This window comes from Mustela putorius, unplaced genomic scaffold, assembly GCF_011764305.1.
Source record: "Mustela putorius furo isolate JIRA1106 unplaced genomic scaffold, ASM1176430v1.1 tig00003913_pilon_pilon_pilon, whole genome shotgun sequence".
Lineage (NCBI taxonomy): Eukaryota > Metazoa > Chordata > Mammalia > Carnivora > Mustelidae > Mustela > Mustela putorius.
In genome coordinates this window covers 4,306,354-4,334,180 of record NW_025422060.1, presented here as the reverse complement: position 1 = coordinate 4,334,180, position 27,827 = coordinate 4,306,354, and the positions used below count along the sequence as shown (strand labels likewise).

General features: G+C 43.6%; 1 protein-coding gene and 1 long non-coding RNA gene across 5 annotated transcripts in view; one reads left to right on the top strand and one right to left on the bottom strand.

Moving 5' to 3' along the window:
• Positions 1-1,769: 1,769 nt before the first annotated feature.
• The window catches only part of NRP1 (neuropilin 1), a 136,717-nt gene continuing 110,659 nt past the window's right edge, over positions 1,770-27,827 (bottom strand). The window contains exons 11-18 of one of the 4 annotated variants that reach the window (XM_004774286.3): positions 27,116-27,260; positions 23,787-23,891; positions 19,305-19,364; positions 13,976-14,113; positions 9,600-9,874; positions 9,009-9,105; positions 6,743-6,793; positions 1,770-4,669 (exon numbers count right to left, since the gene is read on the bottom strand). In XM_004774286.3, the coding sequence (XP_004774343.2) occupies positions 4,380-4,669; positions 6,743-6,793; positions 9,009-9,105; positions 9,600-9,874; positions 13,976-14,113; positions 19,305-19,364; positions 23,787-23,891; positions 27,116-27,260 (1,161 nt within the window). In that variant the 3' untranslated portion in view covers positions 1,770-4,379. The remainder of the gene's footprint in view (positions 4,670-6,742; positions 6,794-9,008; positions 9,106-9,599; positions 9,875-13,975; positions 14,114-19,304; positions 19,365-23,786; positions 23,892-27,115; positions 27,261-27,827) is intronic. The other 3 variants (XM_004774283.3, XM_004774284.3, XM_004774285.3) reach the window with 3 other exon arrangements.
• LOC106003905 lies at positions 20,245-22,053 on the top strand. The gene is made up of 2 exons (XR_001176652.2): positions 20,245-20,346; positions 21,393-22,053. It is a non-coding gene; the product is annotated as an uncharacterized LOC106003905 (long non-coding RNA).

Here is a 27,827-nt window from a genome sequence, read left to right as displayed (position 1 = left end):
TCGAAGGGGAGAGGAAATCAGGTCCACACTAAGTTTATCACTCAAACTTCCCTAAACTTTGGATTCCTCACAGAGCTGCTGTGAGAATAGTGAATGCTCTCAAAGAAGTACAATGATATGGCTGGAGAAGATTCTCATGAAGTGGAGTTTACACCTTTCCCCCTAAGATGTTAGGATCTGGACCTGTATCGCTAACATGATGAATGCATGTGATTATATGATGCTCTTATTTGCCCCATCTTGCAATGTTTCTTTGCAGCAGTTTTTTGTGATCATGGTATCTTCCCTACCAGGTAAGTATTGAAACAGTGTTTTAAAAATGTTATTAGTCTGGTCTTAGTTCTACTTACTTTGAGGCTCCCTTCACTCCTTTTCTCAACCCTGAAGTTGAAAAGCTGGTAAAGATCCCTTAGTGGATATAGTTTACGGAAATAGAGCTAATTCTTAGCAGAACTGCTTTTTAATGTCACACAACAGCTTTAATTACCATTGGGAAGCAGAAGCATTATGGAATGTTACAAAATCCATTTGATTTGCAGACAGAACCAGTGCAATTCAGCCCGAGTGGCAATTAATAAGTTATTAGGGAGGACAGGAGATGGAACAATAAAGAATTTTCATGCTTTAAGTTAAATGTTTCAACCCTCATGACACATTTAATTCCTGACTTTGGGAAATATTGTACAGTAGTGCAGCTCATTTAACCCAGTAAAAAAAGGAAGGACCTAGCCTATCAGCTAACCAGGGGTGATAAGCACGTAGGGTTTAAGGCCTTCTCAAACGATGAAATGGAGATCATGTTACTCAGGGGCCCTGGGCAATTTTCAGAAGGCATCTCTAGATTAATTCTGATAGACTCCTTGCAAGTTAGCATGCTTTCTGGATATATCCTTGAAGGTAGGCAGAATTTAACTTCAGTGAAATATTACCTAGCTCTGTCTCTCTCCAGCTCTTCTAAGCAGAGAATTCTGGAAGTCCCCTCAACAGGAAAAATATCCTATTCTCAGATAAATCTGGAAAGATTAAAAAGGCAAAAATGTCCAGAGAGAATCAGAAATATCGATTCACTGCAAAGAGCTGTACAGAGCCGCCCACTTTTCTAGAAGTTCCTATGCTTTCAAATTTCCCTGCAAAGGTAAAGAAAGAATTACTGGTCTGTGGAGAGTAGAGTATAGTGTAGGCCAATTTTGTCAGAGCAAGTTTTGTAAAGGGCCCTACTCAGCAACTTTGGCTTAACATATCTGTTGCTTTGTTGTTATTGTTGCCGCTGTTGTTGTTGTTTTTATCACTACTATTATTTTGGTCCCAGTTGGAATTAGAATTTTCAAGAATTATCAAACAGCCAGTTACAATGCCATGTTCACCTTGGCTTTATGCCTATGGTTAGCATAGGCACGCACATCAACGCTGTCAGTGTATGACTTGTTTTCTGCAAGAACGAAACTTACCAACAGATATTTGTAAATTTCATTTAAATTAAAAAAAAAAAAAAGCTTTACCAAGTGGAATAGCAATAGAACATGTGACACAAGATTTGGGGTTGAGAACTTTCCACGTAGAAGGCTGAATTCTCTCTTCCTTATCTTGACAGTGTCCGATTTGGGTGGATTGTCTACTTTCAGGATATGTCTTCTTAATCGTCTCTTCTTATTAGGATATACTTTTCCAAAAAAGAACTTTAAAAAATCTTGAAACCTATCCGATGCTGGAGTAATACCATTTTCTTTAACAATAACAAAGCTAATAGAATAAAAGCCATCAGGTGTGGATATTTTATGAAAATGTTTAATTCAACTGTCTCTTTGGAATGTAGTAGTCATAGGTTGGGATTGAAATTACAGTTCGGTTCTATGTGGTTTTTATGCTACTCAGTGTCTGAGAATACAAATGTCATTTAAAGTTAAGGCTTCGCTGTTCATTTTGAAACAACAATTTACAAGCGTCATATTGTCATAGAAAATAAAAATTTCTGTAAAAAAAATTTGCACAAAATTTTATGATGGTACAAAACATGAAGCAATCATATACCAGTAAAATGAAAACATTTTACTACAGAAAGTCTTATAGATTTCAATAAAGAAAAAAATATGTTATTTTACACCTTTAAAAATTACGAAACAATCTAAAAGGATATAAACTGAACAATTTGTAACACTGCCTTTACAAATTAATAACTTTATAAACATATAATTTTTAAATATATTTATCAGTGCAAGATACTTTAAAATTTAAAGTCGCAGTATCATTTTTCCTTGGCTAAGGACAACTTTAAGTCTGTTGCCTTAAAAAAAATAAACAGGTCTTACTTAGTGCTTTCATCCCCGAACGATTGGAACAACTGAATGAATGCCTCTGGGGATAAAAATCTATTCTTTTTTCATAGTGATCGATAACTTTCCTGGAAACAAAAGGCATCCTTAATCCAATTAAACCAAGATGAATGGACTGACCCATCCAGGATGCAAATGTGACTCCCACAAATGTATCTGAACGGGACCCCGCAGCAAGGTAGGAAGGAAGGAAAATCTAAAAATTCTTCTGTACACCATGGCCTGACTGATAGGAACATTCTGAAAACAACCACAGCTTCTTTGGATTAATTCGCATGCTGCCTGATAAGATATTTACTTCTCTGTGCTGTTGTTCGAGGTTTCCGTCTTAATAGCCCCACGGCAGGCCTTTTCTTTGTGAGCCACTGGAAGTTTCTAGATGCATTCATTCAAGTCTCTGTTTTTTCAGGGTTGCTCCTAAATGGATGTTTTTAAAGAATTGTTTTGACTCTGCTCATTTTCTTTCCCGGTCTTATCTTAAAATACTTCACCCCAGGCAGCAGGATTTATAGTCACTTTCTTAAATTAACTGTTCTTTCTTCTACTTCCCGTGTCTGATTCAATAGTAAAACAAGAAGGTTCTCACGGGTCATTTTGTAGATTTGGATGTAAAAATTTCATATTTTTCGGTATTTGGAGAATTGTATTCAGTCCTTCCTTTGGGTCTCACTTGAAAGCCAATTAGTATTAACTCTTCCCTCAGCTTATCACTCTTTCTATTAAATGCAATCGCTTCTATCACAGATCATTTTGATTGGAGCAGACAGACAAATGGCTTAAGGAAAAAAGATACTGTCACTTTAACCAGTTAACAAGAAAACCAAAGTTAGACTTTGGAGGGCAAAGTTAGGAATTTCCCTTATTTATTTATTTTTAAACATAAAGTCTAGCAAAATCGTTTGCCATTACCAGCAGGTTAAAGCTGCAAGTTTCTTTTCTGGACAATGGCAAATGCTTAAATTCTAAGAGAGAAAAAAGACAGAGAGAGAGAGAGAGAAAGAGAGAGAGGGGAGAGAAAGAGTTTACATTTGAAAATACATTCCATATGAAAGACCAATAAGAGAGAATATTGCAGCTTTATACAAAAGGGTCAAGAGACATGAAATTGAACTACGGAAAAAAGCAGAGCAATTAAGCCACATTGCCCAATCTTCGGAGCCCTTGCCATCCCAGGGGGAGGGGGGCAGCATCTCACACTAAAATATACTTTCTTCTTAGTCAGTGGGCCACCAGGGTTTGACTAAAGAGTAGGGCTTTCACCAGCGAGAAACAGAGCGGGTCGTTAATGTAACACAATGAGAACCAGTACAAACAAAAAGGCACTTGAGAAGACAGACTAGCCAGTGCCAAGGAGTTTTCATTGCGGTTGCCAGCCGTGTTTGGTGATGGCACAGTTTCCTGTATGGAGTTCACAAGCACGAGGTTTAGTACAACACTGGAAAACATCAAGAAAATTTGACGGTATTGCTTTGTAAACAGAGCTGACACACGATACCGGTACGGAGGCGGAGGCGCTAACAGTACGTTCACATAAAACAGCCTAATCCTTCTCTGCCTATGCACGACGTGGGCAATTATACACAGGGACGGCTTCAGGAGTCCACCGAAGGGCGGTTTTTCTACGGTATTCTGGGCACTGGGCTGCAGGTAGCATGTCCGTCGACAGGGCCCCACTGAATGCACTTGGTGCCCGCATCTTGGATTTTGCACAGCTTCCGAAAAGAATCCATCAGAGGAAGAGGAGAGAGAAGGGGAGGGAGAGGAGAGTGGACATGGATTATTGAGTCATTCATACTTGGTCTCAACACCAGCATTTGATGATTCGAAGGAACCCAACAGAAAAAAGCTGACTGCACATGATTCTGATTGTGAACACAGCGAACTTGTTCCCGCCGGTCGGCCGTACTCGTCGAAGCTCCTGAGAAAAGCCTGGCTCAGCGTCACGGACGCACGTCCCAGCCCGGGCGGCGAGAGACCCACGGCTCCCAGCACGTTCAAGGTCTGTCCTTCCGCGGCAGCCCTCCGACGCGTCCTTGCCTCTGTCTGCCTTCATGCCTCCGAGTAAGTGCTCTGTGTGTTCAGTTTGTCCTTTTTCAACTTCACGCCGTCCACAAGTTCGAAGTTATAGTTCTCCAGGGCAGACAAGTTTCTCTCCGACATGCCGTTGTGCCAACAGGCGCAGTAGAGCACCACCCCGCACACGGCGCCCAGGAGGACCCCCAGGGCGCTCATGGCTATGATGGTGATAAGGATGGGATCCAAGGTCTTCAGCACGTTGCCCGGCTTCCTGGAGATGTTCTCATCACCTTCTCCTGGGCCCTTGTAGCTGGGGGTGCTCCCTAGGGGAAAAGCAGAATGGGTCCCGTGAGCACCACCGACATACCAGATGAAAGCGGGCAGGAGAACAGCGAAAAAGGACAGAAAAAGCCAATCATAGGCTCCACGTGGGTCTGTCCTCTCTCCAGAGTGGAATGTGGCTTCCCCTCGCCAGGAAACACCATCTATGTTTGACTTGTGAATGGAGGTGTGGCAGGTGCCGCGATTCCCATACAGGGCCTGGCACCTGGGGACCACAGATTCTGGACAAACAGAGGAGGGCGAGGTTCTAATCGAATTCGGATTTTGCGCAGCCCACCATGTGCCCTAGACTGTAATCTGTGTTTGCAAGCCATGTCACTAAAGCTCTGCAATCGGCTCAGTCACACATTCGGCTAGAGGGGGGTTGGAGGGGTGAGAGGGTAGGGGTGTGTGTTTCACCCTGTCCTGTGCCTGTGCCTGCCCCCCAAACCAGGCCCAGGGAGACCTTCCAAACTGCCCTCTGTATCGTGCCATTTCCAGTGTGTCTGGACATGGGGTACACAGGTGTTTGCTCCCCCACATGTAAAATTTTCCATTCAGACAGATTCTGAGCTCCCGGGTCCACCAGTTTCACTCAAGAAGGACAGATCTTTCAGAACAAAGCGGATGCTCGCCCCTGACATTTAACACAGGCTATGGCTCAAAGCTAGAGAGCGTGTCTGTGTTGTGCTGAATAGAACACATTTAATAATCAGCGTCTTTTCAGCCCTGGTGGTTTCACAGGAGACAGTCACACTGCTCTGTAGTTCAGTCACTGGGGAAGTGTTTTCTTGAGAGTGGAACATGAGAAATTATTAACATGGGAGCTTTGAGCCTAATTACGTGGTACTAGAAACGAGACTGAAATGTTAATGCACAACATGCATAGTGTTTACTTAATGGTGTTCTGGTCAACAAAGATTCCAATCAAATAAAACTAAAAATATGAGATGCAAGTCCCTAAACAGGGGAAAACAAGCCTTGGGGCATATTAATATTCTCTCCCTTGAAACATTGTTTTGAAACAACCTCTAATAAAGCTTACATCTTGGTATGGGCTGCGTAACTAAGCTCAATGAGCCGCATGTTAATGTTATTAACGACTTAGTACAGTGCCGCATTTATTTGTCTCTATCAAGTCCAAGACTGACTATGGTGGCTCCACATTTCTACCGGCCACAGGTGCTGAGGCTGATGGGCAGGACATGGAGCTGCTGACAGCAGCTGTGAGTGATGCTGGCTGAGGCGAGGGTCCAACAACCTACAAAAGCTGGCTGGGAGGGGTGGAAGCTTCTAGAAATACAATAATATCAGGTAGGGCCCAACTCTGGTCAAATGTCTTGTATTTGATCACAAAGTAATCCAGGAAAACACACATTTTCAGATTAATCAGTGTAAAGTCTGAAGCTAGCTCCCAATTAACCGGGCTACTGAAGGCAAGTTCCTGGTTTCAGCCCCCTTATCTGCGAAAGAGGGAGCAGTCTGCCTCAGAGAGTGTACACAACAACACCTTCAGGTGCTTGGGACACACTAGCTCCTCAGTAAATCCCTACCACCATCATCATCACTGTCTTCATTATCATGAAGTATAATTCCCATGGAAAGGAGGAGGCCACATGGATCAAACACAACAGCTTATCACAAAAATTGGGGTCTGGTCCTCAAAGATCATATCAGGATATCGATCAGATGAGAATTTAGCATGGTTTCAAGTTCTTGTACAAAAATCAGTGTTGGTCTTTGGGTAGGTCATGTGCTTCAGTGGTTTCCTATTTCCACAGATGTAATGGGAGAGTGTTTCATGTGGTTTTCCTCTAGGTCCTCCTCCAGCTCAGACAGGACAAGGCCAGGGCGAGCATGTCCCCCACCAGGCCTCCGTGTTCCCCTTGATCTCCGGACAGCTTAGAAGACAGCCCTCCGTGACAAGAGTCCAACACAGGGCACCATGGGCAGAGATGTTTATTATATTTGAACCGCTTTGATCTACCAGTGTGCTAGACCTCCAGAAAGTTACTTCATAATATAATGAAAGCCAGAGTAAATATTTTTTTAATTAGTAATCAAGACAGACTTACCTGTTTCATCAATTTTATTTTCTGGGTTTCTTTTATCCAGGTCAGCCGGTTCTGACAAGTCAAACAAAATTGAAAGAGATATTTGAACTGCCAACAAAATCCAATACACACAGACTACATAAACCCTTACACACACACACACACACACACACAGACCAGTGCTTCTGCTGGATTTCCTTGGGAGTTTGTAGTGTGATCCAACCCCACCACATAAATGCAGAACAATGGAGAAGTGGTGTCAAAGGATGAGGAAACTGGGGTCACATCGAAACCAGCGAGCACTGCTGCTAGCAGAGTGTGTCGTTTCAGGAGAAGAGAAGAGTGGACTGAAATTGTTCTGGCATCTGGAGTATGGGGGAAAGCTGACGGAAACAGGCAGCAGTAGCGGCGTTGTGCTGATGGCTGCCATCTTGTGCTTTTTTAGAGAACTTGTTCCCGAATTTGGCAAGGGCTAGTTTGTTTTTCCAAATTGTATTACGAGCTCTTTGAGGCAAGAGACTGTGTTCTATGTCTTACCTCCCCTCCCCAAATAATAATAATAATAAAATAATAATTATAGTAATAAACGAAAAGAAATGAAATCTCTGGAAGTAGAGTCCCAATAGCCCATGTGGTTTTGAGGAGAGGGAGGGCAGGGAGTTTTGAGGACTTTATTCACTGCTGTATTCCCAACATTTATAACGGAACAGGAAAAGTGTCTTCAAAAAATATTTGTTCCATAAATGTGTGGATAACTAATAAAGAGTTGAAAGTTTCATAGCATCCATAGCTAAATATTCAAGGACACATATTTGATGACTCATTATATAATTATCTGAGGCATCTTTTTATCGGAGCAGCAATATAGAGTATTTTGATGGTGTTTCAGTTGTGACCTTCTGAAAGTGGTCCAGCAACCACTATGGCCGTGTGGACCAGTCCCATGAAAAGAAACAGGCTCATCAAATTGTCTTATCCCTCTATATATTCACGGGAGCACTTGGATGCTGCTTTGCGTGAAGCATGCAGTCCATTAAAACTTGCTGAATGGAATCAAATTTTATTCTTTTGTTTCCGTTTGTGGAGTTTGCTCTCACATTCCAAAAACCTCATTTTCATTTTGGAATAGGAAAGCAGCGACATCGCACACACTGTGTAACTACATGAAATACATATTTTAACAACAGTGTAGACTTGGGTGTGGGCAAGCTATAGTGTAATCTCAACATCTTAAGTCTTACTATTTCCTGCAAAGACCAGCTAAGTAGTGTGGCACTAAGTAGATTTCCTTGCATAGTACAAAGAAGCAGATCCTTATTCATTGCTCTTTTTCCCCAATTTCTTTAATCGACCATATCAAATTATTGCCACTTTAGGATTACATAATATTAGATATATTGTATAATAAAAGCTTCGTAAATTGCTGAAATGACCAAAAACCTATTACAGCCAACAGACCTCCTTTGTCTTAAATTTGCCCAATAGGCTTATTCCATTTTGTTATAATTAACATCCTATTATATGATATATAGTAAAAGTTGAAGTGTAGCAAATGGAGCTTAAGACTAATTACTGTGCTATTACATTGCCATTAGTGATGCTATTTATAATTATACATCAAGAACCAGGGAATACGAATTGGCTTTCGACATCAACTTTCACCCATATACCAGGCCAACACAAGCCATAAGCTCTGGAGTAATAGGCAAGGTCTCAAAATTTCATTTATTCTTTTGAGTCATTTCAACTATTTTTAGAGTCAGAAACATCTACTTATTTATAATAGAGAGGAGAATTATGGCTTCTATGATCCGTTAACATTGTAATCTTAATTAAGTTTGCATTGCTCAAAAATTTCAAAGACCTGCTGTTTTGTTTATGCACCCAGATATTTGGAATTATCCAGATGTCTGAGTTTTCCACTTTTCATCAAAATGTTTTGGCAAGGTATATATAGCCTGTAAGCTGTGAGTGTTTCTTCTTCTTCTTTTTTTGGGGGGGGAGGTTAGTTATTCTTTTTAGCTATGGGTTTTGGATTCTACATCATTTATGTGGTTTTGCAAGTACCAAGCAGACACTAAATGAATGAGGTGGTTAGGGGGTGGGGTAGCCAAAGGTAAGATGACCTGATTTTATACCCTTTTGCACCAAAATATGCATTTCATACAATGTGCTTAAGGTCCACATTGAAATTCTAGGTCTAAACGAGCAAGACAAAGACCCTCCCTGGAAACTGTTCACGCTCTGGGCAAGCACGTCACTGGCTTGTACAGCAGTTCATACTCACTTGCGCAGTCCTCTTGGGAAATGTGGTTGTTAATACTAATGTCATCCACTGCAATCCCACCAAGATTTCCTTTTCCGATTTCGCCTTCAAAAATCACCTAACAAAATGAGATCATTTTCACAGTATTGAAATGTTCAGTCCCAAGGAGCAGTGTTTACAAACGCTTGTTCAGTTCAATCTATGGCACATAAATTAAATTCATGAGATTTTACCTAAGCACACGATTTGCTCATCAATCTACATTAACTGCCTGGTGATGGCATAAAACTTCTAACACTCTCTTCTTGTGATTCAAAATTTAAAACTGGGGAGAGCAGCGAAGAAAAGGAATGGTCATTGTGACAGCCCTGAAATAGATTATAAAGTAGTACTCTCCCCTCTTTCACAGCAAATTGGTTCTATTCCTGTAATCTTGGAGCCTGAAATATGCTACCGAGAGTAAAATCACCGCAGCAAAACCCCAGGTTTGGGAAACACCTGAAATAATGACTGGCATAATTCCCTCATCTCATTTATATAATTTCCAAAATATCATGCCCATCTCCTGTCTCCCTGAAGGAGCTGTCCTCCCACCCGGGGAAGACCACACACCTGGTAGAGTTTCAGAGACTTGTGGAGAAGCACCCGCCCTTCCTTCCAGTGGTCTCCTTGGTGTCCGATGGCCATCCAGACCAACTGATCGTACTCCTCTGGCTTCTGGTAGTGCAGCTTGACCCGCAGTGTGCCCACGTGCGAACCGGACATGTGATACCAGAAGGTCATGCAGTGGGCGGAGTTCTGGGAATAAACCACGGGGCTCACCAGACGAGCCACTTTGCCCTTCTGGTTTTCATCCGCCTGGGAGTAGATGAAGTTGCCATCACCTGCTGTGACAAAAAACCAGGTTAGGGAGACTGGCCACGTTAACGACTTCTTCATCTCTTCTTTCAAGTTCATGACTCCAACCTTCTCTCCAAGGTTGAGCACCAAGAACACAAATATGCAGTGGGAAGGGAAGGATGTGCGGTTTTGGAGGAACCTCTTTGGCACCTAAGTGTGCTCCAAGCCTCCCTGAGTGGGTGCCGGATGGGGCAGGACTGTGAAACAACACCAATTCGGGCAGTCTGGGTTCGGAAGGCATCGTCCCACGGCCATGGGCAAGGACCCCCTGTGGCATTTGCCTCGTCGCGAGCACATTGAAAGCAGAGGGCGGAACTATTTTTCAGGCAAAATTTTAAATAGTTTGAGCAGCACGCATCTGAACACAGACAGGACATGGGATAATTTAGATCTTTTCTTATTTACCATGTGAGCTGGGTGATGATACTTTGGTTACTATAACTGCCTGATAGTACTAACATTGCAGTTTTTCCAAATCATCTAGTGATTTCCTCCCCCCCCCCACCCGCAAATTCACGTGTTTTTTCCCTAGCATGTTTTAATGGCTTATAAATTCCTTACATGCTCCTGAGAGTTTGACTCTCAGCTACAAGTCTCACTCTTGTTTGATGTGGGCTTCTGGTTCAAGGAGAGGCAAGGTTGCATTTTTAAGGCTTATTAGAATGTGCCATTTTGGCGACATAGATCCTTGCCGAGTTGCAAGGACTTACTCTTGGCTTTGCTTTTAATTACCCCCAGTGGGAACATTTCCTCCTGCCACCACCTGGTCTACACACACAACTCATGTTTCACTGTTTGCTCTGTAAATAGAAATGCCTACTGTAATGCCTCACCCAAGGTAAGTGTGAATGTGATGCTCGGGCCTCAGTGGGCAGCGGGATGTTTTGTTTGCTGCCCAAGGGGTTTGCATGTTTGTGAGATCCTTTTTCCCCATGCACATGTAGGCTCGTCCTTGTATCTTCTTGCCTGTGTCCACGGTGTCCGGGAGGAAGTGGGGGTGTCAGTAGGCAACTTGCTTCCCTCCCCTGGCTGCGTACATGAGATTGCACCAAAACCCTCTTCAGAAAACCCACGGGGGAAGGGGGGTGGTGGGGGGTGGCGCCTGGGTGGCTCAGTGGGTTAGAGCCTATGCCTTAGGCCCAGGTCATGATCCCAGCATTCTGAAATCAAGCCCCGCATGGGGCTCTCTGCTCAGCACGAAGTCTGCTTCCTCCTCTCTCTCTGCCTGCCTCTCTGCCTACTTGTGATCTCTCTCTGTCAAATAAATAAATAATATCTTAAAAAAAAAAAAAGAAAGAAAGAAAGGAAACCAACGGGTGGAATAATGAAAGGAGGTGGAAATAAAATTCACAGCTCCAATGGCACGTTTGACACGGTCTTTACAGAGCGCCGCCTCGTGGCCACGAGGACCCAGCTGCTCTTGGGGTTTGCTTTCTCCCACTATTTTACCAAGTGGTGGTTCCTTAACCATGTGACAGCGCCATCTCACTGAGGCGAGTAGGGTCCCGGTCCCCCATTCTTAGGGAAAAATCCCGAAGTTGGAGATGCTGCAAATAGAGGGGCACATCGAGGGAGCCCATGACGTTTATTTTGGCTCATCAGAGAAGAGGTGGTAGGAAGGAGGAGGAAACCAGTCTTGGACGGAGGGAGGAAGACTGCCTGGGAATTCTCTCCTGGCCTCCGCCATGACACCACTGCGGTCTTTGAAAAACATGCTCATGTCACTCCTGGGCTCAAAGTTTGTTGGCGTCTCCACTACCCTTAGTCTAGGCACACTTTTTCACAGGGCACCCGAGGCTGCACCGTCCCCTGCCCCATATAGCTAACCGCTTCACAGAGGAGCCTGTCCTGCATACCCCCCGGGCCATCCCTCCTCCGTGTCCACACACGCCATTCCTAGCCCAGACTCTCTGGGACACAATTGCTTTCTCTGAGCTGCCATGTTCTCTTTCCCATCGCCACTCACCTCTACCTGGGACCCCCACCCCCTGCATGGTAATCATTTCCCACCTGTAACCAGACTGTGAGCTGCCGCCCCCCACCCCCCCTTTATTTCCACATCTCCAGTTCAGCATGTACCAAGTAATAGGGCTCCTCAAAGAACACTTGTTCCATGAACCAGAGAAGATGCTGGGTTTCAGGAATCCTCTGGAAGGAGGTGCATAGCTTCCCTCTTAAAAGTCAAATGCAGAAAACCAAGTGGGATTCCTTCCAATAAATTCCAAATTGGACAGCAGGATATTTTACCTAGATCGCGTTAATTTAAAGAAAGCTCCATGTCTGATCTGCAAAATGTGGAACACCGTCTAACGTCCATCTGTGTGCATGTAAGAGGCCCTTTTTTATCTAGTTTCTTTACGTTAACAAGTCCCTGCCTTTCAGATGTAGGGCTCAACCCCCTCTCTCAGCAAATGCTCATGTTTCCAGGGCCTGTGGGAGGCTTTTTCTCATCAGAGCAGACCTGGCACCACAGCCAAGTAAATCTGGGTGTCTGGGAGAACAAAAGAAACAAATGCTTCTGAAGGAATCACACTTCTCAGCTGCTCCTCTAAGACAAGCCCTCCTTTTCTGATACTTCAACTCATAAAGCGTTGATATTCTTCCTTTCAGAGGTTTTATCACAGTTCTGGGTCAGGAACTCTGTCTTCATTTTCTCAATTAGCACTTTACTTCTGTGAGCCTTTTAGCTTTTGTCTCTGGCTAACATAGCTTTTAACCTCCTTTGAATGTCAGATCCTACTGAGCCATTTTGCTTCACTTTGCATCAATTTTTCCACCATTACTGCCTTCATTTTGGCTAATTGCATTTGGTTAATTTGATGCCATTTATATGTACAGTGCCATTTACAGTCAAAGTATTTTAAGTTTTCTAAAACTGCTTGTCTTAAGATTCAATTGAAAGTGTCTCAGAATTGAAGGAGTCCAATTTTATCCAATTTCCTTGTCATTCTCATTAGGCAAAGAGGTGGCTGTGGTGGAAGGAGGCCAATTCAACCTACTTAATGGTTATATTCACTGGGGGAAAAGAAAAGTGAATGACAAAATGGGAAAGGCATGAAGTGCCCTCTGCCCATCCACTGGCCCACTGACCCACTCATCCAAAGCCCCAGCATGGGGGAATTTTGCTTAATGAGATTTCTCAGCATCAGCAAATGGCCCTCCGGGGTATCGTTTGGGAAGCCACCTCTCGAGCCAACAGTCCTGTAAGTTTCACTGAGTCGGAGGGAAGGGCGATGGTTGAGTGTTTGTGGTGAGCGTGTGGGAGCCTGGGTACGTGTGGGCGTTGTGAGGACAACCGTCCAATCTTTAGGCAGCATCTCAAGCTGGATGACAATATGACTAAGGGGAAAGAAAGATAGACAAAGAGTTCACTGGAGTGTCCGTCAGCCCCTAGTGACTGCCCCGCACCCCAGGCCATCCCTCTGCTGCTAAGTAATCCTAGCAGGAAAGTAAGATAGGAGATGCGGTGGGGCAGGGTGAGGTTTCCACCTGCTCTGAAAAAAAACGGGCCAGATTTACAGTCTTCCTCAAAAGAAAAAGAATTCTGCTCCACTTTGTTCCACTTCCACTGCAAGGGTCAAGAGAGAGGGGGCACGAGCCTCACATATTGTTTCTTTAGCTGCAAAACAAATGATATGACATATGCCTGGATTTGCTTCAAAATAATCCAAAGCCAGGGGTGCTCAAGATAAAATAACAGTCCTGTGATTCGGTCGGTGCCCGTTGAAGCTGGGTCATATGCGTAGAGGGTTCAGGTCAACTAAGTCTTCTTTGCTTTTGAATGTATTCGGAATTTCCATGAACATGGTGCAGGAAGAGTATAAAACAGGTACTTAGTCACACATCTTTGCCTAGTGTGCTATTTTTCCAAAAGGCCATCCGCTGTCAGATTTAATCAACCTTGTCTGTTACCCGGAGTAGGACCATCTCTTCTAAGAAAGGAGATCTCGGTAATTCCAGGAAACGAAAGCACGAGTGAATGCTCGGGAGTGTTTTCTAACACCCCTCATCTCACAGAGCCCAGAAACCCCCCACAGGGTCCCCTCTCTCTTTCAGAGAAACCGAGGCCGCAGTGAACTCTGCATTACCTGTGTGATCCTGGATGGGTCCGGTTTTGCTGGTCAACACACTCCACTTGAGCTGCACGCGATTGTCGTGTTCCCAGTGACAGAATGTCTTGTGAGAACCCCAGCCAAATTCACAGTTAAAACCATATGTTGGAAACTCTGCAGTGGGTGGAAAGGAAAAATAGAGACAAGCAGAGAAAGACAAATTTAATCATTGAGGTCAGCAAGGCCCTTAATTTGTTCACGAAAGGCACAATTTATATAACTTAACGTCTGGTTGAAAATTCTGGGAAAACCACAAAACCCAGGACTACCAGGAAACTCAAAAGACCCATGGTGATGTCAAAATGTTTGCAAAATCACGTTTCGGATTTTTTTTTTTTTTAAATCCAGCTTTAAAAAGATTATGGACTGCCTGTCAAATTAGTTTTACAAAAAAACCGGGAAGGTTACTTTCCAAGGCAGACATGTTACATGTATAGCATTCTTCCTATGCCCACGATATTTAATATGAAAGATATTCTGTTCTTGAGGATGAATCATACACATCGATATCCACCAATGAGAAGTATCTTGAGTACCGGTTGACTCATGAACCTCAAAAGTCTAGAAATGTGACTTGGCTGGACGTCTCATTCTCGAGGCTATCTGTATTCTCACCACACTGGGTAATGCTTCTGGTCTTTATGTCAAGTCTCTGAAGCATTAGGTTATTTAGTCTCCTGTGCTTTGTATCAGGTCAATTAATTTTAAGGGTAAGTTTCTGCCTTTTTAGTGAATTTTAAAATTCACATGTAAATTAAAACCTCTGTGCAGGTTCGCGTAGAGCTCAAGCATTTTTAAAGAGCTGCCCCCTTAAACATTTCTTTTAATGTTAAAAAAAATGTTTGAAAAGAAAGTATGAATGTATTCTCCGGAATTATTTGTCTTGTGTGTTCTACAAGGTGTTATTTGATCGTTGTGTTTTTTAAGGCTCTGTAGCTTTACTTTTTACTCTCCCTCGCTTTTTCTTTTTCTTTTCTTTTTTTTTTTTTAGACGTAGCTTAACTTTTTAAGTATGAAAGAAATGAAATCATTGTGGCTTGGAATCTGTTTTCAGTAAACTGAAGCTAATAATTAAAATAATCCTAAAGATAAAAGTTCTCATGCTTTGGTCAGTCCTACTCCTCCCCCCAAATTAAATTAAACACACAAAGGGACTATTTTCCCTAATGAAGGGAGGTCACTGCTTCTCATTGAGTTTAGGTAGTCCACAAGATGGCAGCATTGAAACGGAGAGAAAGGTGCCTAGGGCATCTTGCCAGTTGATCTTGAACATGTCTCAAAACCATTCGTATGTACAATAAGGGAAGTATAGTATTGAAATGGTGTATTAGGGTCAGGCTCAGATCAGATCTTGTTTTGATCTATTCTTTAACTTTGTCCGTGTTTAACACGACAGGGCTTGCTTGCTGCCTTCTGGGAACCTGGATGCCACAGTCCCCTCCCCCAGGTTAACAATGGTGGGAGGGATTTTTGTGGGAAGATTTACTGAATAGATAAAGGATGATTTACTTTACATGTTTCTTTCCAAGGAACCTTTTGCAAATGCTAATGTGGAATTTTGGAAGGAATGCACCCTATGCATTGTCAAAACCGAGCAGAATGGGCTCTCCCTTACAGGGACAGTAAGACCTCCCAAAGGGTGAGCAGAGCCAGTTGGGGAAAGCCACTCTGGGCCAGCCCCATGATGTGCTAAGGGGCATACTTTCTGTGAGTGCAGAAGGGTTGTATTTCACAGCTATGGTGTCACTGGAGAGATATATTTCATGTCTCGTCTATCATAACCATGAAATAGGGCTTCTTAAAGCATGAGAAAACCTCTCCAAAATTTACCACTCTTTTACGCAGCAAGATTGAATTATGCAGATGAACTACAGTCTATCGAACAGTGACTGAATGGTTGAGCGACCTTGGATGTCAACACCCAGGAACCTGGAATGTACTGTTGCATAATCTCCTGTTAGGAAATGTTAATATTGGAAAATGTTAATATGTATGTGGTTTTGGGTTTCCTCCTTAAATGTAGTTTATAAGACGAGCATAGGCAGGAGGGCAGTGAGCCATTACAGCACACACATTTCTGGCTGTATTTCTGGCAAATACATTAAATTTATCATATAGTATAGAAACCACACCATGCATTATTTTGGCTCTAAATATTCTGGTGATATCATAAAATCTAGGAGTTTGGATGTGTTGCTATGACTAGGACATAGGACAGCCTTGTTTGAGAGGAGGGTTCAAGCATTTCTGCAGCTGCCCTGAGCGACTGTCCACATTGACCTTCTTGTGTTTTCTCTGATTCTGTGACTTTAACAAGGGGATCTGCTCTAACCTTTTGTATTTTACTGCCCTTTCATCTTCTTGTCCCGATCATATAATCTATGGCAAGCTTGTTAATTTAGAAGAAATATTCTTCTTCTTTTTTTTTTAATCCATGCATATGGTCGGGGAGGGGTGTGGAGTGAGAAGATGTTGACAGTTCAGGCCTGGCCAGAAAGGCTACAAGACACATAAAACATCACACATTTACAGGGAGGAGAAAGAAAGAAAAAGAGACAGAAAGAAGAAAGAAGGAGAGAAGCAGAAGAGCAAAGAGGAGAAAGAAAGAGAAAAAAGCAAACGGACGAATGAAGTAAGTATATAGGGTTAGTGACTTTTCAGTCTTCTGAATATTACCCAGGCCCTGTGACTGCACAATTCTCATTAAATTCATTGGGAATAATCTGGCTAAATCCCTTCTTGACTCTTAAAAATAGCAGGAAACAATATTCTGAACTTAAAACAAATTTATAGCCGCTGTGCGCCGAGCACAGCTGCACTCGAGGAACCTATTTTGCCCGCATTTGAATCATTAGCACCATATATGCACAAGGATTTAATTTTGGAATCTGGCATTCAGAACTTCTTTTGAGGATGTTAACTAGCTTACTCTCAGACAGATCTTTCAGTCCAATAAGTGGAGGTACTCAAGCCCTTACAATCCCGGGTCACGAATCGACTCTCAGCTGCTCTAGGGGTGTTTGAAGATATACCAGGGGGCGCCCGCTGGAAAATGCAGGGTTTCTCATCATTGTCTGGGAGAGCATTAACAGGCTTTGATGGGTCTGATCACAACCCAGACAGTATATGAGTATTCTATGCCCACCGAGTTTATGATATTGATAGGAATCCTCAAAAATGAAACCTTAAGACTCAGCTCAAGTCTGTGACGGCTTCAGCAAAGTCAGACTAGATGAAAGTTTAGGGGTCCAACTGGCTGCTTGTAAATATGCCTGAAGAATCTGAAACCTGCAGAGCAGTTGGATCAAATTATCAGAGCGGTGGGTCCCACCACTGGGTGAACACCTCAAAGCCAGACTTGGCCTTGGACTTGGTATACACGCAAGGCCTCATGAACTGCTCTAACCATGGGCTTAGCCAGAAGGTGACAATGAACAGAACCCCTCCAAGAAGGTCCATTATCCGCAAACACTGGGAGACAGATTCATGACTCAGACAACGGAAAAACAAGAAACTGAGTTGATTTAGAAAGGACTCTGGGATGACCGTGGAACTCAAAACCAGAGCAGACCCCCTCTCTCAGTAAGTCCTGTGGTCTGACATGAGCTGGTTCAGGTGGTGGTGGCTATGGGTCTTCCTGGTTCAGGATTTGCCCATCTGTGCTCTGACCACAGCACACCCCACTGGATGGCTGGCCCTTGAACTCATACACCAACCGCATGTGTTCAAGAAGCCATTGCTGACCTTCAACATCCAGGGGGAAATTACCCCACTTTGGAATCTGGTGTAGACCTTTCTATTGTCTCCAGAGCTGTTGTCAACTTTCAGTTTTTCAATGATCCCTAGCTCTTTTGATAGGCAAGAAGACAGAAGAGATGAGGTAAGTTCTCTTGCAACTTCAGAGGGCTTTTAATTAACTCTGGCAAGAGAAAAAAACTAATAGGGCCGTTAACATGTTTGTCAGGTTACCAGAACTTCAGTATGTCCCCCCAGCCCTCTTCCCTATCACAGAGGGTCCCAGAGAGTCAGCTGGTGTACTCTACAGAAAACCACCGAGAAGGCCCAGGACCCTCAGGGAAGGCAGGATGCACAGGAGAGGCTGGACTCCTGAGGGTCCATGCAGGGTCATGGTGCAAACTCGAAGGCCCTATCTTCTACCTTGGAAAGATGTCCTTTGGACTACAGTGTTTTCCGAATTTAGGGGAACACACGCTCTTCTGTTTCACCTTTCGGTCGCTGAGGGTATGTGAGGCGTGGGGTCACAGGAATTCTGTCAACCTGAGGCCACCGCAGGGAAACTCGGGGTTAAGTTCAAGCGAAGAGAAGTTTGTTTTGCAGTTTAATAGGTCAATGGTGGCAGCGTCCTTTAAGGAAGCATACTAATTAGAGCAGCCCTTTCTACTTTCTGCCTCGCTGGGCAGTGTCATACTGTTGAGGAAACATGGATATACACCACACGCCCCATTAATAAATGACTGTGGGGGCCAAGGCTCAGTGCGCTGCGATAAAGGAAGTGGGAGAAGTTGGAAAACTGACCTGTTCACCTTACTCTAATGATTAACTTGAAAGTATTTAAAAACTCTGATTGCTTGCACTGACGATTTCCCTTCGTGTGTGTCCATGGGGAAGAATTTTACAGAATCCTAACAAAATACAAAAGGAGGGGGGCGGAGATTACCATTTAACTGCCGCTGGCCCCCCCGTAAACAGCAAGTCACGGGTCTGAGAAGTCATTAGGCTGTTCTATTAATAAAAGGAGGGAGGGAAGGGGGGGTGCTCCCCGGGGCGCCGCTCTCCCGCACACCATCGTAGCCGTGGTTTCCGGCACCCCCATTTCGTGGCACGCCCACTGGAAACGCTGTTGTCACACTGCCAACTCCGTGGCAGGCAGAACTGACAAACTTTGCCTGTCTCGGTTTTGCAGGATTGTGATGAAAATAAATAGTCAGGCTGCTGCCTGTGAGATTTCCTTCTCCTGGAGTTTGCAAACACAGTCCATGTCCTAGATGTGCTGCGTTAAACAAAGTATGTTACCCAGTTCCCTCCGTCGAGAGCTGGGATTGTCACCATTTGGCAATTACTGATGGAGAAGGAAACCTCATTCCCTGCTGCATATACATGTGGATGAAGGAAAGCAATATTTATGGCTCATGCTTGGAGACCAGATGCTGCGTGGCATCTCTCTTCTAGGACTTTGAGAGAAATTGAAACCGAGAAGCACGGCGAAGGAGGCTTGGGGGCCGGGGAAGGGGAGAGACACACGTGAAATCTACCCTATTTTTTGTGTTTTTTATTTTTTTGATACCTGATTGTATGGTGCTGTCTATGACGGTTGGCTTTTCTGTGGTCAGCACAGTGGTACCGCCTGAAAAACACACAAAAAAGTAACATACGAAAATCAGAAAGAGGAAGCATTGTGCATAATATGCAGTAAGGAGATGCTGTATGCTCAGGTACATCTGTTCAAGGCAAACCTTCTCCCCAGAAAATCCTTCCTTTAATTCCACCCGTGGAAACCATTTTACTGAGATTTTACCCACCTCAAGATCAAGCGCGCATAAACCACGATTCTGTACTCAACACATGTATTCCTAAAAGCGTCCAGGCTGTACAGAGGGCCTGAGACTTCGTTCCAAGGGCATTCCCTGACTCCCTCGGCTAAGCATGCTACACAGTTGGAACCGTGGAAAAGCCAAAGCCTCCACACGTCCTCAGTGACTTGGGAATTAAACTCGACCTGGGGCTCTGAGCTTCAAATAGTTTCCCAAGGTCTCAGATGCGCGCCTTCAGGGGCGGCGCCAGGCTGTTCCCCACAGTCTGTTTGGAAAACTGAAGCTTCACGTGGGTGGCAGGAGTTCCTTCTTTCTTTAGCAGCTGAAGTGGTTTGTTTTTCCCAAGGACAAATATTCTGCCCAGCATGTGATTTGGAGAAGCTGCGGGAGAAGGCAGGAGCAGAAACACTGCGTCACAGGCCCGGAGCCCTGGAAGGTGGCGCGGATGACCTCCTGAACCGAATCAGCTTCCAATCAGCTGGGGTTGACTTTGGGATTCCGGGTGAAGGAACCAGGTGACATTTCAGCTTCCCCCTCTTTTGTACTGCATCTTGGTGCTTCTGTTTTCTGCTCCTCCTCATTAAACCTCTGTGTTTTTTTCTGTTTTGTTTTAAGATTTTGTTTATCTGACAGAGAGAGATACAGCACAAGCAGGAGGAGAGGGAGAGGCAGGCTCCGCACCAAGCATGGAGCCTGATGTGGGGCTGGATCCCAGGACCCCGGGATCATGACCTGAGCCGAAGGCAGACGCTTAACCGACTGAGCCCCTGGGCACCCCTAAACCTCTGTTTTAAGGTAGTGTTTTTGAACTTGCCAACCATAAGAATCACCCGAGGGCCTGCTGAAGCTGTAGTTGCCAATCCACTAATCCTCCTCAGACCTCACCGAACCAGCATGTCCAGAGCCTTGAAATTTGAATTTTTGAAAGCTCCTCAGATGAGTGTTAGTACCTACTACGTGTGGGAGACACTGGCTTGCTGTTTATTGCTTAGGTATTTGAGAAAAGCCATTTCTCCTTGAGAGTGTCTGGTATAGTCAGAGAGCATGTATTTGTTGCCCCAAGAGATGAGACCTTGGGCAGACTCGGGGGCAGGGCATGGGGTGGGCTCATGCACATCATGGAGAGTTTTGGAGGCAGTTCTCCGGTGTCAACGTACACCTTCCAGTAGTATTGCTCAGTCAAGCTCTGTGATCATTTCTATTCTGCCCAGGCCCCGCAGCTCCCACAGATCAGAAATCATCCCGATCGTGAATCAGAGAGCTGTAAAATCATACTCTTGGGATGGTGAGAAGAGTGTGGAGCTAATCGACTGCAGTATCAAGTCAGGTTACCCTGGGTCTCCCCGTAAATATGCTGGATGAGCGGTCACAGGTGTGCGTGGCCTCAGTGAGGCAGGCGCTAGGAAGAAGGAATTTTATATATTATGGGTTAAGAAGGTGAATCTATAATGGCAGAATTGGAGGAAGGCCAGAATACATTAGCGTTCTGTTCCCAGTGGTCTTAGGGGAGAAAGACTCAAGGTGAAAATTCACTTTTTTAAAACTGATATGCATTATCAGTTTTGCTATAGGTTGGGAGCCAAATTCCGCTGTTGAGTACACACAGATCCGATGTGAAATTTGGCCTCCCGGTGCCTTTGAAACCAATTGTATTATCTAATGACTTCAAAGGCATTTGCAAATGAGTAACTTCAGGGGTGAATTTTCACCTTGGCAAGCAAGTACAGGAGAGCGCAATCTCTCCTCATTTCCATGCATTCGGTACAGTTCACCTGGAATTCACTGTTGTTTGTAAGTAACAAGCATATTGCTAAAATACTTATTTCCCACTATATTCAAAGCGTTACCCCAGGAAGGAGAGATTGAAGTGATGCTGTCTGCATGAAAGAACCAATCACTGAGCAAGAGAGCATTCATCCTAATTTCTATCTTCCCTCCGCACAAGGTTAAAGTGAGGATGCTTTTACCTCAGCTCTGTTAAACTCAACGTGCCCAGTTTGAGGCTTTGCCGGTAAAGGCTGTGACAGAAGGAGCAAGGAAGGTGCAGAGCTGCGCCCGAGCCTAGACCTGAGCTGTTCCTATGCGAGAGCACACCCTGGATGTTGGGAGGCTTCTGCTTCCCACAAAAACATCTACACATGAGCACACTCTTTCTCAGAGAAGAAGAACCCATAGCTCCATAAAACAAAATAAGTAAACAAAAACAAAAACAAAGACAAATACAAAACCCAAGTTGGCTGTTAATGCAATAAATGAAGTTGAAACATGAGATTCCTACTGAAATCACCTCTTCTTGATGGGGGCAGGGAGCGGGTATTAACAAGACCTCTGGAAGTTCCTAATATATGTATGTATTTATAGATACTGAGACAAATGGGCTGACTTGAGAAAATGGCTTTTCTTTTTTGCCACGGTAATATGAAAAAAAAAAATAGAACTTTTTTCAGTGTAACCAATAAATGATTTTAAATGCTGTAGATAAACTATAAACTTGTAACTCTTAGAAGACTGTCAGTGTTTCCACTATAAACGACCCATTTTCTGTGGTGTGTTACTCATTGCCGTACATAATTTGCTCCAGGCTAACATACTTGCCTGTTTCATTCAAAGGCCTTAGTTTCAATTGATTCAGTCATGAACTGATGCAAAAATAAGAAGGTTGGTTGTTCTGAAACGAGGAGTAAATCTGAGGCTTTGTTTCTAATCAATATTAACTGACCACTTTAGGGTTTATAAAGAAAGAATCCTCTCCACAACAGGGCAATTGAAAGGGTATACTGTGATGAGTATAGTCGTTCCTTTTTAGGAGGAATTTCACTACGGATGTGTGATGGGGTCCACGAAAGCCCTGAGGTCTGTGGCAGGGTGTTTACAAGCAATCCTGGGAAGGTTCCCCAGGACCTGGTTCATAGAATGGTACTCTGTTCTTAATACCAGCTGTAGGGGTTTCAGCTTGAACTTGACATCTCACAAAGAAAATGCTTCTGCATTAATTAGTTTTTGTGGCTTGTGGCTACTTACATACAGGATTTGTTTTCAGAAGCCCATGGTAACATTTATTGGCCCTATGACTGTAAGCGATTATCCTGGAGATTTGGAGGGGGGCAGCCTTAGAAGCTGGGATTTAAATGGAAACCCGGTTCATGGTACAACATTTCTGAGCTCGATCTGACCCCTTATTCTCTCTGAGAGTGGGGCTCTCTCGTTCCTTCAGAGGAGAGCTTTTGAAGGAGTTGGAAATGTACTGTGGGACGTTTCCTTGCAGATTTCATATTAATGTGTTAGCCAATAACATGGCACTCTTAGGAAGTTAGATGGGAACGCTTTCAGTTTCGCCCATGGAAATTAATTATGTGGGCTCTCTGAGTCCCTTCTGGGTGAAAATACAGACCTGCAGCCAAGGGCTCATGTTTAATGTAAAATGAGAGTCAGATGCTAGATGAAACTGCATTTTGACCCGGGTGGCAGTAAAGGTCCCACAGTGCCTTTGGCCACAATCGGGTGAAAATCCTACTGCCTTGGCACATTTCCAACTGGTACAATCCCATTCCCCTCCCCCCCCCTTGTCTAATATTTCCTCTGCCATTCCAAGGAGAAGAGAAGGTCACTTTTGAGCTCTCAAGGTTTTAGAATGTTACAGAGTAATACCCTAAATTAATTAGTGAGGTATTTGGCGCACACCATCCCTGATACATTTGCTAGTTGTTCCTGATGTGAAATAAGAACTAATTCTGCCTTTGTAGGTTTTAATGTAACAGGATTTACAAAATCCCCACTTAAAAGCTGCATCTCAAATAGAAGCCCAATTTCATCAATTCGTTGGGTAAAGGTTCCACTCACAACATTTCACCCTGGTTAGAAAATGAAAAGAAACGTTCTAAAGTGTGTGGTTAGTATGGGTCATGCGTGTGTTATGAGGGTGGGGGTTTGGAGATAAGGATGAGTCGTGCACATTTAGCCATGGTGGAGAAATTCTTATTCGAGTAAGAACATCCTAGCCTCTGACTCTGGACACGGCTCAAATTATTGTTTTGCGTGGTGATGGCAGGACAGCAGGAGGGAAGGAAGATGGCGCTGAAGCTCTGCCACCACCCGGACCCCGGCCATGGTCAGGGCCGGGAGGAGTTACGTGAACACACACACACACACACACACACACACACACATGAACTAGCCGGTCTCAACACCAACATGACTGAAATGGCACAGCAATGGGATGAGGATGGTTTCTGCACCTGTGAGCTGGAAGTCATCACCTGTGCCGCTGTGGCAGTTGGCCTGGTCGTCATCACATTCATCCACCAGGTTCCCATTGGGAGTGGTTGGTCCAGCTGTAGGTGCTGAAACGAGATCCAAGGATTATGATCTCACACCTCTGCAATGTACTTACAGGGCTCTGGCTAGGGAATCCGCTAACGCCTTTGCAGAAAACTCTAATCCATGGTAAGAAGGCCAGGGGCATGGCTTGCCTCTCTTTCAGGCACTAAATATACTTGGATTTAGCAGAATGCATTGGGGACCGCTTTGTTTTGGTATTTGATCACTATCTGCCGAGGAGAGTTGGCAGCCCTAGCGTTTTATACATTGTAATCTACATAAACATCCTTTTTCTGAAAAGTGCTTGAATTCTCTCACTGGTTATTTATTCATGACCCTGGAATTGAGAACTTTGACGAGAGAGATCCTGCTTCAAATGTTTCTCCTTTCATTTTCAACGTGCTAGAGAACTCGCTTGTCATGAATTCTTTTACATTCTTAGGATTTGCTAAGTTTGCTAAGTTGGTATTATAATTTTTCCCCAAAAGGGAGTCTCAAGATTCTCTTTTAGGACAATATTGTTCTTTATTTTTTTTAAATTAGATTTAATCCATTTCCCTTTAAGTAAGCTTCACAACTTGGGACCCCCCTCTCGGGAGCAGGTGTTTGAGAGGAGTTATCTTAGATATCCTGGGGTCATTTTCCCTGAACTCCCTAGGGGATTGCATTCCAACCCTGGCAGGTAGTCCTGTATCTTTGAGCTTGTAGTTGAAAAGTAGCCAACATTAATCAAAGACGGCTTTTGAAGTTCTTTAAATTTAGTTTGGTCTATTATTTTTCTGCCTGTTACTCATTCTTGCAATCTGTTTAATATTTTACAGTTTTCGGCATTACATTTCACTTTACAAGACTTGAGATAAGGTACAGCTCTCTTGATGTCTGAGAACCAGACAAGACACTGGGAGCGGGTGTGTGGGGGTGTGTGTGGGGGTACTGTTCTCTGAGAGCTTCCCGGCCAGTAGAACTGTATTGGTAACTGCTTCTTCCTCAATAAAAATCTGATACTCTTTGTAATTGTGCTTAATTATTGAGCAGAGTTATGACAAATATAGAAACGTAGCTAGTTTCAACTTCCCTAACTGTCCAGGACACACACCAATAATAACTAGGGAGAATGTGCATTCCGTCCAGGTGTACAATGTAGACTTTGTACAATGCCAAGCACACATTCTGGACTCCACTTGTCACTATCACTGAATCAAGAGAACCCTTCCTGGAGGCCCAGATGCTCGTGATGCTTTCAAGTATTTAAAACTCTCTATTCATCCTTCTTACGGTATTTATCGAGAAGGAGTGCTTCATTGGAAGAGACCCAGGGTAGGACATGGTTTAAACTGAAAAAGTATAAAGTGAATAATCTTAATATCCCAACTTTAATACTTGAATGTATTTTCTCTTCTGTGATTCTCTAATTATTTCTCATAAATGCTAGCCCGAAGTAGGATGGGCACGTGTGCAAGGCTGAGTTGTAACCCCCTGTCTTTCTCTGTTCCTCTAGGTATCTTCTGGAGCGTAAGGCATGGAGTAGTTATTTACTAAGGGATGTTAATCATTTTAAGGAATTAAAAACAAACAAATAAACAAAAACCAAATCACTCCCTTTCACCAGTTGTGTCAAAAAGCTTTGTTACTTTCCCCGGATGTTGGCTTCTCCTATGGCTCCGAGCAACTTCCTCACTTTTGTGAGTGCTTGGAAACATCTGCAGCAAATCTCTTCACCAACTATTTCTACCTCACTAAAAGAGTGGACACTGGCAAACTGCCACCAGCCTCAGTCTTTTCAACCAACAATTCATTCCACCTCTTAAATCAGTGTTGCTTTCCAGAATCCAGGCTCATGACTTGCACCATAGTGGCAGACTCCCTTTTCCAGAGGAGCACATTTCTTAGCCAATGGAATGAACATGTCTGCAATTGGCTTGATCTGCCTGTCTCTTCTCTTTCTCAGTACCTTTGCCAAAGTCCTGGCACATAGTCATTCTTAGCCTGTGTTGATAGTGACTGGATAGTTCAGAGGTCTGGACATGGCTCCAGATATAGAAACAACTACACAATAAAGAATGGGAGATAATGGCCTACTTTAAAATAAATACATACAAAAGTAGCTATGAATTATTCACTAGGATGGTGATTTATAGCTTGAGATTCTCTAGTGCATAAGCAAAGTTTTATGATGTTTAATGTGCTCAAGAATGTAATTATATTTGGGTAGCTCAAAACACAAATAATTTTGAAACCACGAGAAGGTGGTATTAAAAAGCATTCTTCAAAACAACCATGAGCATATGTTCAGTTGATTAACATCTGGGAACCAACAATAGCCCTCCTCAGAGCTAACCTGAAGGAAGACCTTTATGGGGATGGAAAAGTTGGTTACTCATTGATGCTCAAATCTAAGGCAGATGGGAATTCTAACGCACAAAAGCATTCGACAGTACAATAAACAAACATGGCATCATTTTTTTTCAAACATTCCTCTTATTTATAATGTGATAAAAGGGCAGAGCTGCATGCAGTTCCAAGGTCAGTGTGTGAAATGAATTTGTCCTTGGTATGACTTTCATATGATAAATTTACGCAGTAATATCCTTGAATGGATCTCAGTGCCCATTCAGACATATTATCTCATGTAAAGTTTTGTTTCTCTGCAGCAGTCTGAGAAATTCATTCAGGGTAATGCTGCTATTTCAGTCTGTCAACTGTCCCTTCCCACTAGGATGTGATGGTAGTTACCACTGCAGACAGAAACTTGAATCAGACAGATGGCTGAACAAGACTGAAAAAGTCAAAAGAACTGGTGATTTCCAGGCATTGAGGGCAAACTGCCTAATGGGTGGGGGAGTTTACTTTGGAGTGATGGGAGTATCTTGGAACTAGATAGAACAATGTCTTGGTTGCATAAATAATTGTGAATGTATTAAAAGCCCCTGAGTTGTTCACTTAAAAATGATCAATTTCCTATTATGCGAATTTCATCTCAATAAATATTTTTAAAAAAAGTCAAAGGAGGCAACCCACAGAACCTGAGGAGAGCTCTGCGAACAACCAAAACACTGTTCGCAAGACAACCAAGGCACTGTTGCGTGGGGTGTGCTGGAATGTTGAGCCTCCCGGACTGGCAGACCCAGAGACAGGATCACCCGGGGGAAAACTAGCCATTTGCAGCAGCACCCTCAGGGGCATAAATGCATGAAGAAAGAGATTTAAGAATTGGGGAACTAGAAGGGACTCTGGGAATTGTAATTACCTTCTAGTTCACAGCCCAGCAGCTCCATCCGCAGCCCTAGTCCTCCATGAGTGGCTCTCTCAGGGTAGATCCTGATGAATCGTGTGGAAAGAGGTGGAAAAGTCCGCAGCTCAGGTGTATCGTAGTTGTTGTTGCCTTCAAAAGACTGTGAAGTATGAGAAACGCCATTACTGATAAAACCTCCCTTTTGGCAGAAAAGTCTCCCCTTCAGGACTCTTAATAAGGCAGAGAAATAGACTCCATCCCATCGCTTCATAAATGGCTGACACCTCTTTTACAAATGAGGAAGTGGGAAAAAAAAACCCAACAATTAAAGCTTCTCCAAGAAGTGACAGATATCATTTCTCAGAAGCTTTGGAGCACACACGGATGCTATCCCAGAAGCTGAGGGTTTAATGAGACACGTTTTCAATGACATGCTGATGTGCCTGGGAGAAGTGACACTTCCACTACTTCCTTGAGGTGGAGGAAGATAACTCAGGAAGAGAAGCTGCCATTTTTCAGAGCTAGAATAGACAGCACATTTCCAACAACGATGCCTGTTACATCCTCTTAAAGGAGCCGGCCCTAGTTTTGCTAAGACTCATAGAAGGGATTAAACTCCTGAAGTAGGAGATATTAAACGTAATGCCGTGCAAACACAATTTAGTCAGGAACTGGTGTTATTCCAACACTCTGAAATTGCTATTTACTGAAGCAGTACCACCCGTGG